Here is a 14,886-nt window from a genome sequence, read left to right as displayed (position 1 = left end):
TAAAACCTTAGGGGGGTTATTAGAATCAGAATTTGGAAGGAGTTTAGTGATTTTAAAAGTTGACAGATTTTTAGAAGTTAAGTAGAGTTAACAAATTTCTATCAAATACTTTGTATTGATTTCAACAGATTTTATTAATTATCATGGATTTGCATAATATATTTTTTCAAAATATTTCTAGTTATAAGGCAATGTATACAATCTCTCTAGAACTTTTCCAAAAATAAAATCTCGAAAAAACCATATATATATAAACATCAATTGATACAATGATACACATTTCTCATTTTCCTTATGTTTGGTGAGTTCCTCTTCTTATTGGTTTTCTTGTGATAATAATCAGTCTTATTTTCTTTGACTTTTGTGATTTTCTCGAAACACTATTCTAGTTATCGTATGAGTTATATTTCTTCACCATTATTAAATCAAACAGTTGTTTTGTCAAATATGAAACTATAAAAAAATATAATGAATTACAGATCATGTGAGTTTGGTTGCTTCACCATTATTGAGTCTCGTGTAGTGTGTTTACGTAGATAAATATTCAATATGTGTATGTTTTTCTTATTTCACCGATTTCAGAAATCTTATGAGTATAGGTGATATTTTCAAAGTCTAGTCTCATGAGTAAAAATATAAGGAATCCACTTTCCAATAACAATATAATTAATGGAATAGTAAAATCCATAATAACTAAACTTTATGAATAACAAATGATTTGAGTGGAATTTAGAAGTCATCAAACCAATAACAATGGATTTTAATAAGACTTTTAAAATCTATAAAACAATAATAGTGGATTCTCAAAATTTTAAAACTCCTTTAGAATTTTAAACCAATAACCCCCCCCCCCCCCCCCCCCCCCCCCCCCCCCCTAATCAGTAGGTTAGGATGTTTCCACTGAACTGAATTTGAATTAAACTTGATTACAGAGTAAACATTTATCTATTGATACCATACAATCATAGCCTTTGTCTTTAGCTGTCTATCATCTAACCGACCGAATTTCGGACAAGATGCTCTGTTCTCTATTAAAATTAGCCATGAAAATAGAAAAACTACCTACGGGTTTTCTTTTTGAGGTGATCTTATATGATCTCATTCTGAATCTCAAGTGTTTCCAAAGTATTTTTTTTTTGTGGTTAACAATAAAAGTCTAGACGTCAGGTTTGTAATCTATCCTAAACCCAGAGTCATCTTGTAAATAAAGATATTCTGATTTAAATAATAACTAGATTTCGACCCGCACAACCGTGCAGGTTTTATTTTCATTTTTATATGTATATATAGTTATTTAGATCATTAGTAGTATACATTTTTAATTTTAATCATATATTTATAAAGCTATTTCAAATACAATAATATATAGTTTGCGTGTTGTAAATAATCAATTGTTTAAACAGTCGTACGTATTTGTTGATTCTTATTATATATTTATTTTATTGTATTTGCATTTAGTTATTAAATATATTAATATGTGCATGAAAAACATATTTGATAATTTTTTTATTTAATTAATGTTAAATTTTTACCCGTCTTTCAAAACTGGATTTCTTTTTTTAGCAATATTTTACACAATATATTATATTATCTACAAAAGTGAAAGATATGTTAATTTTTATACATGTAGTATATAATCTGCTAATGTTAAGCCGCTCTGTCATATTATAATTTTCACATAAATATTTTCTATTTATGAAAATAAAATTTCAAATTTTATCAATTTAATATAATTTTATCATGTTAAGTTCAATATGACAAAAAAATTAACATGATTGATTGTGATTATATAATAGATAAAAATAAGATATAATATTTTATTTTTCATTTTATAAAAACAACTGAATATATTAATGTATAATAATATTTCAAAACTAATTACGGAATTAGTTAAAATATTTACATATAATTTTGAAAATTAAGATCTTGTTAAGATCTTTTTAAAAGATTTTTTAGAAATTAAAAAAAAAAAAAATATATATATATATATATATATACTTTTTTAAATGAAAAGATATCAAAAGATATTATGATTAAAGTAGTTCAAAGATTAATAATTATAAAAAATATAGTGTGACCAAGTCTAGTAGATAGTTCATTTTTAAGAAAATCACACATGAATGAGAAGTCATGACTTCTGTTTTAATATAATAAATTATCCGTATTAGTAAACACTGAAGTTCTTAGAACCGAGAAAACAACATATGTAAAACACAAACTAAAAATATTACAGTTTAGTTTATACTTCAACCAATTCTTAGAGATACATAGTATTTTTTAATTTTTTCGTATTTTAAAATTATCTTTATCAACTAATAATGGCTAATTCTAAATTTCAAGAAAATAAGTTATATTTTCTAAATTTTTATTAAAATTATGGAAAATAGAAATCCACAATTTATTTTATAAATTTAATACTTAAATTAATATATTTTATTAATATGTATGAAAAACTAAAACATATATCATTTTTAGAAGTAAAGGGAATATTATTTATAGGAGAAATCAATAGCACTATTATTATTGGTCGTCATCGAACAAATGCGTTAAGCGTGCTTCACAAAACTATGAGACTTTTTTTTTTTTTTTTTTTTTTTACTATGAGACTTTTTCCCTAGGTTTATTAATGGCATAACTTGTAAAGTAATTAGAAAAGTGAAAAAGAAATACACAAACTTTTTTGTTATTAAATAATAAATTTGATTATTACAAATATTATTCATGATACCTATATACGTACTTTTTTTAATTAATCACAGTTTCCGACAACGAAAATCAACCGATTATCTTATGATCTCTGGCGATGTTAATATTTTTTATTCTCTGATGATCAATAGGAATCGAACTGCGAATTTACCGTATTGGATTTTGCATTCAAATATTCTTTCCTAACCTCATTAGTTTTTTTTTTGTAAAAATGTTAAGATTCATTACCAAATTTTATTTTTTTTACAGAACAACATACAAACAAAAGAACAGAGATACAAAATTAAACAAAACACATACTCAGGTCTAGGCAAAAGAATGAACCGACAACAAAAGAAGCAGCTAAGGAGCAAAGACGCATCAGAATTGGAACATATACTTGCCGCAAAATCAAACCCACCATTAAAACGAGGATTGAACCTGGTAGAGTTTGGGCATTTCCGATGATCAGTCCTTTGACTCAAGCTAGTGCTTGCTCTCTCTCTGTTTTCTTGATGTAGGTCCGGTAATCTGTGGCGGCTCTTGGTGGTTCTTCTCCAAATAAAGCTCGGTTTGGTTTGAGTGGGTGCGCTTGGTCGCGAAGGTTGCTGTATGTTCGTTGAGGCTGCGGATTAGGCGGGCTACATGAACTGTTCTTGACAACCCGGATCATTAAGGACTAACCTCATTAGTTCACAAAAATACACATTCTTCTTTCCTTGGTATCATTATCTAACGTTTTATATTGATTTCCAGGATCAAAATTAATATAAAATAATATATTTCTATTTGTTAATCAATTGTTTAACCTTCGATCCTTTTTCAATGTTCGTGGAATAACTTGTTTCATAGAAAATATTTAAATGAAGATCAAACTACTTAGTTTTGCGTGGAACGTAATTATATGCGGATATAGAAATTCGAAGAAGAACAATTAAATAATATAAATCGGTTTATTACAAATAAATTTCATGAAAATAAAGGGAAATTAAATAAAATTTGACGTGCATGCGTAAATCAGTAAATCGATTTATCGCTAAGACATAAATATTCATTAGTTATTATAGTGTTTACAGTTTACTTGATCAAAGTTCAAAATAATCTTGACCAAAAATCATACAGGGACAAACAAACAATCAAACAAATCTTTTATTTGAGATTATTTCATTAAAAAAGTTTTCGAGAGCAGATGAAAAGAAAAAAAAGATAGAAATATAGTTAAAAAATCATTAAAGATTGGAAAAAATAAAATAAAACACAGTAAGACCAGGAGAAAACGAGAGTTCCTACTAAAAACTAGTTTCAAAAATGAGAAATATATTATAAGTAAAAGAATTATGCTTGCAGTTTTTAAATTGTAAACATATATTCACTTTCTTCCAATCCATCAAATATGTTCGAATTAAGAAAAATAGAAAAAATAATTCATATTGCTTTAAAATTAAAAATTTAAACAAAAAACTATATTCGAACAAAGATGAATCAAATATAGATAAACTATATAAATATGCTAAACAAAATAAGTTTCAATAATATAAGATATTTTCAAATATGTAACTATTTTATTTTCTTTATGATAACTCAATAATATATATAGAAATATATTTTTATTCAAATTTATCGTTCACTTCATTTATGACAATTATTTAGTTAATTATAAAAGTGTGAGAAATTGATGGAATATAATTCGGAAATAGGTACACACATATTGCCAATGGAATGGGGAACGAGTTTGTCATGTTTATTTTTATTTATACTAATAAAAATCTATCCCGTTTGACAAATATGACAAAACAATCGACATCAACAATGTAATTGCATATAAACCAACCATTTTTTTGTGTGAAAGGCATATGATTCAACCATGTAGCTTGATTATTTATACTGCTGGAGAGTTAGTTAATTGTTGGAATCGAATATTTCTGTCATGTACCTTTTGGTTATGTCTTGCATTTTTCGTTTTTCTGTATACCTATAGACTGATCCGGTTAACTCCGATAAAAATATATATAGTGCTATATAGTAGATTATCTGAAAATATACTTATTGCGAACAAATGCGAATCAAACTTAAAGAAAAAAAATGATTAAGACAAATAATTTTATAAAAAATGATTAAGACAAATACTTCTTTAGGATTTGTATATTATTATATGAACGAACAATTTTATAATTCCTTAGACCCATATGTATATAAGCTTTAAACCCGATTTTATTCTCTTTAAAAATACATATTTATCAAAAAAACTATTTTTCTAATTCTACTTCCAGTCCAACGAATGTTGGAGTGTTACTAGTGGACTGAGAATTAAGATAAATATAACAATATCACAATTTTGACCTTAATTTAAAATACTTTCTGATTAATATTAGAGGATGTACCGATAATCTATTATATCTCACCATATTAATCACTAGGACCTAAATCTAAGCCCATACTAGACAACTAATCTATATATATAAAAAAATGTTGCTTCTTTCCTGTTGTGCCACGTCACTAAGTCGTTCGACAACAGGGTGACACGTGTCCTGATTTATTTAAACGCTGCGCATCATTTCTATTTCTATTGGGCTTTGCTTATGTGTTGTGCTTTGGGTTTGGGCTGTGTCTGCCCCCATGTTCCTCCGCGTCGATCTCAGTTCGCGTTTGAAGGTCCTCTCCTCCTCAAGCATCTCCTCCACGCAATCCACCGGTATCAAAGCTTCACGCCATTGAGATAACACGGACCAAGTCGTCACCAATCCTCATCTCGATCCCATGGATAAGGCGTCTTGAAGTTCCGAAGTCGTGCTCTGCTCCGTCGTCGTCAACAGATCCGGTGAGAAGAAGATCGAGCAACGTTAATGGCTATTTCTTCCTCTTTTGACATCTGGCCCTTCATCTTCTTGCTTCTTTCAGTTAGGCCCCTGAACTTTCAACTTGTGAAGAAACATCCTATTGATGCAGCCCCCAAACATTTCTGATCGTGAATCTAGACCCAATGAGTATCCAGAATTTGCAACACTGGTCCCTGTGGTTTCATCTTATTTCGTTTAGACCCCAGATGTTTCTGATTTGCAGAAATAACTTTGCAATGCCATCCAAAACTTCGAACTGTGCACTTTAAACCATGTGATATGCAATTATGCATGCAAATACAATATATACATCTAAATGCAACCTAATATAATTATTATAAACTAAAATATGAATTTAAAACTCAGAAAATGTATGAAAAGTACAATTGACTAGCATTTTTAAAAGGTCAAAAATAAAAATATTGATGACAATATAAAATAATTATATATTGGTGGTAAGCTAACTAAATAATTTCTAACAACGATAATATAATAGATAGTAAAAATTGTAAGAAAAAGTAGTAAGAATAATATAATACGAAAATAATTTATTGGATAAGTCAAAACTTAATTACATCATTAATCATGATAAAATAGTTACTACTATAAGTTCGAACATTTTTTTCCTGCCATCTCAACAAACGAGAAAAGAAAACATGATACATCAGTGTAAATTTTCAAAATTTATAATAAAATTCACATTTTTAACATTTGAATATTGAACCACATATATTAACAATACAGCGAATGCTCCATAAATAATTTTTATAGCCAACAATACATCATATAGCCTAAACTTTGGTAGTAAAAAAAATTGCAGAATTCATTGTTTTCAATTTTTTGTTAATGTGGGTTTGAAGAAACATAAAAAAACAGCATGAATATATTTTTCTCAAAGATAATAATACATAAATATATAACCTAACATATATTTGTAAATATTAAACAATAAAAAAACTAATATCAAATTTTATGCTACCTGCCTATTTTTCTTAAAACTATATATGAATGATAGTTATTCAGTTAAATCAGGTTATTGGTTAGGAACACATCTTCCTAGAAAAGGCTATAATAATTCCTTCAACTCTTTATAAATACTATAATTTCATTTCACTGATTATAACAAATCTTCAACAAGAAGATTATGTCAACTCTTGATTTTATTAACAAAAGTAAAGTATTATATATATCAATAATTGATTACAAAAATGTCTTTGTCATTTTTATCATAAAATCAAAGAAAGTAATCATAATTCATTTAATAACAAATTAATTTATATTAATATAACATTTTAAAATAAAAATTATTAAAGAAAAATTAAAAATTATTTACTCTAATTATTTAAATTATTTTCAAATTATGATCCCGCCCGTAGGGCGGGCCGATCCTAGTAATAAATAAAATAGTGTTTGGCCTATGTAGAACATTGGTTGCTTGTCCTTGTATGCTTCCATTGATTCACTTATTCATTGAATTCGGCTGTTGTTTATGCATATAGATATGTCTTATATGGTTTCCGTTCTACATTATTGCTATATTTACATTTTATTTCACAATTACTCTGTTATATGGATTATAACACCTTTATATTTCACTTGTGTTTTTCAAATTACAAATGAAAAATTTAGGCTGCCAAGTAAATTGTTCGAAACTGAATTTAAATCATCTGATGTATACATTTTCATTTATATGTAACCGTGCAATATGTATGGATGAAATAGATCGTGTGCACATAAAATGGAAAAACCATACATGTAAAATGAAATATGTGATCTTTACTATTTGTTTTATTCTATTTTATTTGCAGAATATATAATAAAATATGATTTTACAGCTCCAGCTGCAGAAACATAAGTTATGATTTGTGTTGTATCATTGATATTAATCTTAGTTTATGCATATTGATCAAAATTAAGTATTTTTTCTTATGATTAAAACTGAGCATTCATAACTTAATTTTATCACTTCGTTAATCACATCCACATAAATATAAATTTTACACAAATTTCGTTAACGACATCCACATTTATTGTTAATTTATGTTATTATTGAAATCATATATTTATATAAAGTTTTCAAAATTTTAATTATTATCTTATCGTTTCTTCAAATTTTGCTAATTTTTTAATAATCTGACTCGAAACCAACAAAGATTATTATATTATAATATTTATTAGTTTATAGATGTTCTTTTGTATTTTGGTTTGAATACAGTAGGATGTCAAGTAAAATGTTTCTTCGACCGTTTTTCTATTTTCGATTAGATGATATTTCAACCATTTTATCATCATAATGGTTATTCCACATATTATTTACAAGTTCGTAAATATGAATCCTCTACGTAGTGTTCCAAAAAAAAAAAAGAATCCCTCTACCTCTGCTTTTTTAATCTATCTTTTCCTCTTCGTACCCTGAAATGTCAAAAAAAAAGAAAACAATCTTATCTTTTTCTCTCTATATATATTTCTTAATAATACTCCTTGTTTCATCCTCAGCCTCCTATTTCATCTCTTTGAGCTCCTAGTCAAAAAAACTAACCAAAGCCATGAACATGTTCCAAGATTGGCCTGAGCCTATAGTCCGTGTCCAGTCCTTATCCCAAAGCAACCTCAAAGCCATACCAAACCGCTACGTCAAGCCTCTCTCTCAACGTCCAAACTTACCCTCTCAAAACCACCACAACAAACACAACCCTGTCACCGCCGCTATTCCCATCATTGACTTAGGTGGCTTATACACAAACGACATAACTCTGCATGCGAAAACACTCGACGAGATCTCAAAAGCTTGTAAAGAATGGGGGTTTTTTCAAGTGGTTAACCATGGGATGAGTCCTCAGCTCATGGACCGAGCTAAAGAAACATGGAGAGACTTCTTTCATCTTCCCATGGAGCTTAAAAACATGCATGCTAATTCGCCGAAAACTTACGAGGGATATGGAAGCCGACTTGGCGTAGAAAAGGGAGCTATTCTTGATTGGAGTGATTACTATTATCTTCATTACTGCCCTTTGTCTTTGAAGGATTACACCAAGTGGCCTTCTCCGCCTCTTCATTGCCGGTATATTTTATTCCAAAACCTTCTAATAAATCAACGTTGTTACTATACAAAATAATTATCTTAGAGACGTACTAGTACGACTTATCAGTGGATTATTAATTACAAAAAGCACATGTGAAAGATGAATTATATACTACTTATTTCGGTCTATACATTTTAAATTTGATTGAAAGCTAAGATACAAATTGAAACTACAAATTTGTTACCTTGTTATTGAGGTATATAGAGAAATATTGGAGGATTATTGCAAGGAAATGGTGAAACTGTGCGAGAACTTGATGAATATATTATCGAGAAACTTGGGATTGCAAGAGGGCATCCTTCAAAATGCGTTTGGTGGTAAAGAGGAATCTGGAGGATGTTTAAGGGTTAATTATTATCCAAAATGCCCTCAGCCAGAGTTAACACTCGGCCTCTCACCACACTCCGATCCCGGTGGATTGACCATTCTTTTGCCGGACGAGCAAGTCGCCGGCCTTCAGGTCCGTGGATGTGACGATGCTTGGATCACAGTCGAACCAGAGCCTCATGCTCTCATTGTTAACATTGGTGACCAAATTCAGGTGACTATTTTCTTTGAAATTTTTGTAATTAAAAAAAAATTGATCGTAGACCATTGAACCGACACTAAAATTACTGTAAAATCTGATATTATGGTTGTTTAACTTATTTGACATTCGTTGAGGAAGATTCGAGCACTCTATATAATTTTACTAGTTGGTTTTTCTATTATTAGGCTAAAAATAGAGTAAATATCACGTGAATGGGATTTGATTCTCGTCTTCGTTTATCCTTGAAGTTGTTATTAGTTTTAATAAAGTTAAGCACGTGCATGCATATTTCTTCTTCCTTTTATTTTCCTGTATTATTAAAGTTAAATTAGTGGAGTATAAAACATAAAGTTGATGGGGTCAATTAGGTACTGGCTTGAATGAAGCCACGCTTTAATTCTGCATGTGTCTCCATTAAAGGAAAACAAAGAAAATGTCCTAATTCAAGAAACAGACAAAAACAATTTCAACGACTGTTGATTTGGGTAATTAAACTACAATGGGTTTTAACTGGGCTGGCTGGGCCAAAAACACTAGCTGAAAGATAGTTTTTACGGTTGGTAACGATTGTTAATATTTTAAAATAATCACATAAAATATTCTACATCATTTAAAACTGTTCTAAACTTCTTAAATTTAAAAGATGGTTCTAATTAGCATTTACGGTTAAGTAAAGATAATTTCCTTTTAAAGAGAGAAACAGTACAGAAATAAAAATAAGAATATGCAATAAAAAAATAAAATTGAAATAATAGAAATATATATATATATTATTTCTATTATAAAACTTTTTTAAAAAATTATAATTTTAAAAAATTCAATTGTGTAATTTATTAATATAGTTTTATATTTTATTATAATATAGTGATTTTAATACTTTTATGATTATAGAAAATGTAAATATTATTAATTTGATATTTAACTGCTGATGAATTTGCTAGTTAATCAGTCATAAGTATTTCGCAAATGCACCAATTTCTATATGATGTATCAATCTTACAAATCTCTTAAAAATACTTAAAACTGTAACCATCCACATCTGCAACCGTATCCGCAACCACTATGATTACACCAGCCAGACCCTAAATATATAGTCAAAGCATATATTTCCTCACAAGAACTATTGTATAGTATTAATTGTTTTCCTAACTATAATTGGTTCTACATATCTTCTAAATAATAGTTTAAACTTAATCTTTATAAGGAAATAGTTAAAAAAAAAAAAAAAAACTGATTTTCCCACATTTTTAAAGTTTGGAATTTTTTTTGTTCAACTAAAGTTCAAAATTTAAAAACCCATATAACGTGATTATAATTTAAAGTGTCTATTTAAAATGGGTTATAGTTTAGTTTTAAAACAGCAAACTTATGAGTCTTTTTGTATTTATGTCATTATTGTGTCATTTGGTCCAACTCCAAACCTAACAATCGCATGTTCGTAAAAAAGATTAATTTCTTAAAGGCCAAAGACAAATGTCATGGGGTCTTTTTTTTTATTGTGTTTTAGTTTTTTTTAGTTTTTAGTTTTCTTTTTCTGGATTAGTATAATTTTTACATACATTGCGCATTTTTGTTGTGTGGCTAGATGTTGACCAATTCAATATACAAAAGCATAGAACACAGAGTGATAGTGAGCCCTGCAAATGAGAGGTTGTCATTGGCATTCTTCTACAACCCAAAGGGCAACATCCCAATCGAGCCACTGAAGGAGCTAGTGACGGAAGATTCACCAGCTCTATACACCTCCACGACCTACGATCAATACCGTCAATTCATCCGTACGCAAGGTCCATGCAGCAAGTCTCATATCGACGAACTTAGATCGCCTCGATAGTATAACATGCGTACATTGAATTACAGATGATGAACTTGTTTTCTACTTGTCTAAATAATAAATCATGCTTCTTTCTTATCTGTTAAATAATGAACAATTTATTGTATTTTGTTATGTAATGTAAGGATACGATGAACTATGTTTTCTTTAATCTTCAAAAAAAAAAAATAACTATGTAACTCTACAATCCATTAATACAAGTTATACTACAAATAATAATATACATTTTTTGATTATTTTATCAATTAGCTATTTATAATTATATAAAATGCTTTAATATATATTTTATAGAAATAAATATAATGGCTGCATGTTCATCTATAGAGAGTTTATAAATCATTTATAAATATTTTGAAATTATTTAAGAAATTTTTTATTCTACCATACAAAATCATTTTATTAGATATCATATATCATTTATAAAAGGTTTATAAATTTATTTATAAGACAAAATGTTACAAAAACATTTGTAAATGCTTCTAAATATATTTATTATTATATAAACGTATATTTATAATGATTTATATAAATCATAAGAATTTTTCACACTTCTTGTTATATACTAAACATAAGTTATTTAAGTGAATTTTTCACACTTCTTGTTATAATACGATTATAGGTGAAATTTTAAAGACTTTTATAATTTTATGGAATTTTAGAATTTGATATATTTTATCAATTCTAAAATAAAACTTAATTTTAAATTTATCTATCTTGATCAATTTTTAGATTGAAGTACAAAAATATTTTTTTTAATGATGGATTGTATTATTAAGTCATGTAAGTAAATAGTTGTAAACATGGTGAACCGCAAAACTTATAAAATATATAAAAAGTTGTATATAAATGGTTATAAATATATTTATAATTTTATAAAAGTAGATTTATAAATCATATAAAATTGAATCACACTTTTATTATATATAAAAAGAAGTTATTTAAGGGGTTTTGATTATATGTGCGTTCATAAGTGATATCTTAAAAATTGTTACAATTTAAATAGCTAATAATTTTATTTTTTATTTATATTTATCAGTGCTAAAATGAAAATTAATTCTACTACCGATTATCTGTAAATTTTAGATATGAATATTGTATTCATATCAAAATAAAATATTATATAATTAATCATATCCAAAACTTTTGTTATTACAAACATTCTGAGAAAAATACACATAAACGAATAATTATTTTTATTAAATATAAAATAAATTAAAACTAATCAAACAAATAAAAAACGTAAGTTAAAAATTCAGCAAATATGATATCCGAATTATAGAAGCCTCTGACCATCATCTTGGATCTATACAAAAAAACACTTCTTTTTATCTCTAAAAGTTAAAGTATTTACGTGTTTTTCACGTATTAAAATAAAATAAAAATTAATTCTATAACTAATTACATGAACTAATTATAATATTTCTTTCGTGTAAAAGAAAGATGTTTAGTGACTTACTAGACTTACATTGTTGAATTATCTTGATTATCAAACTATATATAATATTGCTTTCATGTAAAATAAAAATATATGTTGAAATTTCCGATTATCAAACTATTTGAAGTCAAAAATTAAAAATTAAAAATTTAATATTTTTAATTATTATTCAATAAGTATAACATTGTAAACATAAGGTATATTTGTTTCTATAATATTATTCTCTACAAAAATCGCCGGTAATTCTCTGTAACACCTAGTTTTATTTAATTCGTACTATTTTCTTTTCATGTGCAATTTAAGCTAATGGTGTTAAAATCCTAAACGGAAGAAGCAAAAGCTGAGTATATTAGAGCATCTTCATTGAATGTTCAAAGGAGAGGTTCACATGCTTTTCGAAAAAAAATATTTAAATATTACACAGGTTTAAACCTATCTCTTGGAGGTTCATTGCAGTGAATCCGTCTCGTCACTGTAGCGCGGGCCCCACGACACGTGTCGGCCCGCGATTGGTCCCAATTTTTTTTTTTTAATAAAAAAGTCAAACGAAAAAAATAAAAAAAAATAATGGAAAAATGAGAAGTTCATAGAGTATGACTGATGGAGATGCTCTTAGTAGCCTAATATTACATTTGATAAAGACCAGTCTTCGTCGCTTCAGTTTTGTCAGCTTTGGATTAGGGTTTCATCAGACTGAAGTTTGATAACCTCTGATAATGGCGGGTTTCTCCAAGGACGGAAACAATGACATTTCGAAAAAGAGGCAACATACTTCCGGTGATAAGGAGGGGAAGAAGAAACGCACGGCAACGCTGCATGATCTCGATGCTATCGAGTGTCCCCTTTGCTTCGATCCACTCACCATTCCTATCTTCCAGGTATCATTTCTCATCTCTTTCTACATAGAAATCCACTACTCCTATTATAGCTTCTAGTCGAAATTCAAACTACTCCAGATGTTTTAGTGAATAGACGTTTCGTTGACCACTACTCCTATTTTTTTGTCATATAGTGTGATAATGGTCATATAGCATGCTTTACTTGCCTCCACAAGTTGAAGCAAAGATGTGCAACATGCTCCGTAAAAACTCGTTCACGCAATAGAGCTATGGAACGAGTCTCGAACTACTTAGAGTTCCATGTCCAAACGTAGAACTTGGTTGCTCCGAGATTATCTCTTTTGCTGAAACAGCAACACATTTAAAGATCTGTGCTTTCACCCAACGTGCTTGCCCTTTTAGCAGCTGCGACTTTGTTGGATTTAACAAGGATTTATATGAACACAGTGTTGCTAAACACTGTAATTCCTCATATATGTTTGAGTGTGGAAAACCCGTGTTTATATACCCCTTGAGTGGCAAGAGGGTAATTCTTAAGGAACAGACAACAGAAGGAGAAGGAGAGATTGTTATTGTGGAGTGTTTTGACACACCACAAGGTCGAATATTCTATGCTAGCTGTATTGGACCAGGAGAAGAGGAGTTCTCTTACACCTTCAAGTTGTTCTCATCTTGCTCTGATCGCTTGTGGTTTGAATCAGATCTCAAAAGAGTGCGTCAAGTGAGCGATGTACTACCAGATGAGCATTTTATGTTGGTTCCTTCATGCATGTGCCCTGACTACAAGTTTTATATATGCATCAATCGGCAGACTGAAGAGGATGATGAATAAGTTACTACTTCATCACTCATCAGCCACATTGTGTTTTTTTCTTTCTTATCAGCCACATTGTTACTCTTAACTAATAACTATCCTATGGTATTTCTCATATAATATTTCTTTAAAATTTGGAAGTCATAATGAATGTTTCATTTGGCGATGTCTAGGATCAAACTCTAACAGCCACACATAGAAATATGTAAACAAGAGTAGAGGTTGCATTATGTATATACGATTGTAATCCCTCCTAAACAGAAAAAAAACTCAATAGTCAAAAATAGGGCTATGATATCCCGTATGAGAAATACTCTAGTATATCTCTAAAAAAGCTTTAAAAATATTTTTAATTTTAATACTTATTTTATTGGGGAAATTTCATAACTACACTTTGTGTAGTACCACAATTCAACAATACCATCAATAGAAGGACATTTTCACAAATACACTTTTCATTAATGTGTAAAAGACAAAATTAACCTTACCTTATCTCTCTTCCCGTGGAGATCCATCATCTCTTCTCCGTCGCCTCTCTCCGATGAAGTCGTCTCTCTCAAGCAGTCGGTGACAGAAGAGTTACAGAGATCCATCATCGTTTCTATCGAGATCCGCCGTCTCCGTCATCCGTCGTCTCCGTCAAGATCCATCGTCTCCGTAATCCGTCGTCTCCGTCGAGATCCATCATCACTCTCTCTCTCAGCTAACGACAAAAGATTACGAGAATCACGATTAAAATCTCAAATATGTTGGCTCCTCACCACGATTGACACTGGTATGTTTCTAATTTGTATACTTTTTGTTTGATTCAAGTAATTTTTGAATTTGTT

At 28.9% G+C, this 14,886-nt stretch overlaps 1 protein-coding gene and 1 pseudogene across 1 annotated transcript; both read left to right on the top strand.

The window, feature by feature from the left end:
• Positions 1-7,966: 7,966 nt before the first annotated feature.
• Positions 7,967-11,148, top strand: LOC108860257 (jasmonate-induced oxygenase 3). Its single transcript, XM_018634157.2, has 3 exons — positions 7,967-8,583; positions 8,810-9,146; positions 10,720-11,148. Exons 1-3 carry the CDS (start codon positions 8,069-8,071, stop codon positions 10,966-10,968), a joined length of 1,101 nt encoding a protein of 366 aa, XP_018489659.1. The 5' UTR covers positions 7,967-8,068; the 3' UTR covers positions 10,969-11,148.
• Positions 11,149-13,119: 1,971 nt separating this feature from the next.
• LOC108861335 (E3 ubiquitin-protein ligase SINA-like 7) lies at positions 13,120-14,074 on the top strand (annotated as a pseudogene).
• Positions 14,075-14,886: the final 812 nt, after the last annotated feature.

Source organism: Raphanus sativus, chromosome 5, assembly GCF_000801105.2.
Source record: "Raphanus sativus cultivar WK10039 chromosome 5, ASM80110v3, whole genome shotgun sequence".
NCBI classification, from domain to species: domain Eukaryota; kingdom Viridiplantae; phylum Streptophyta; class Magnoliopsida; order Brassicales; family Brassicaceae; genus Raphanus; species Raphanus sativus.
This window is presented reverse-complemented; position numbering and strand designations above follow the sequence as displayed.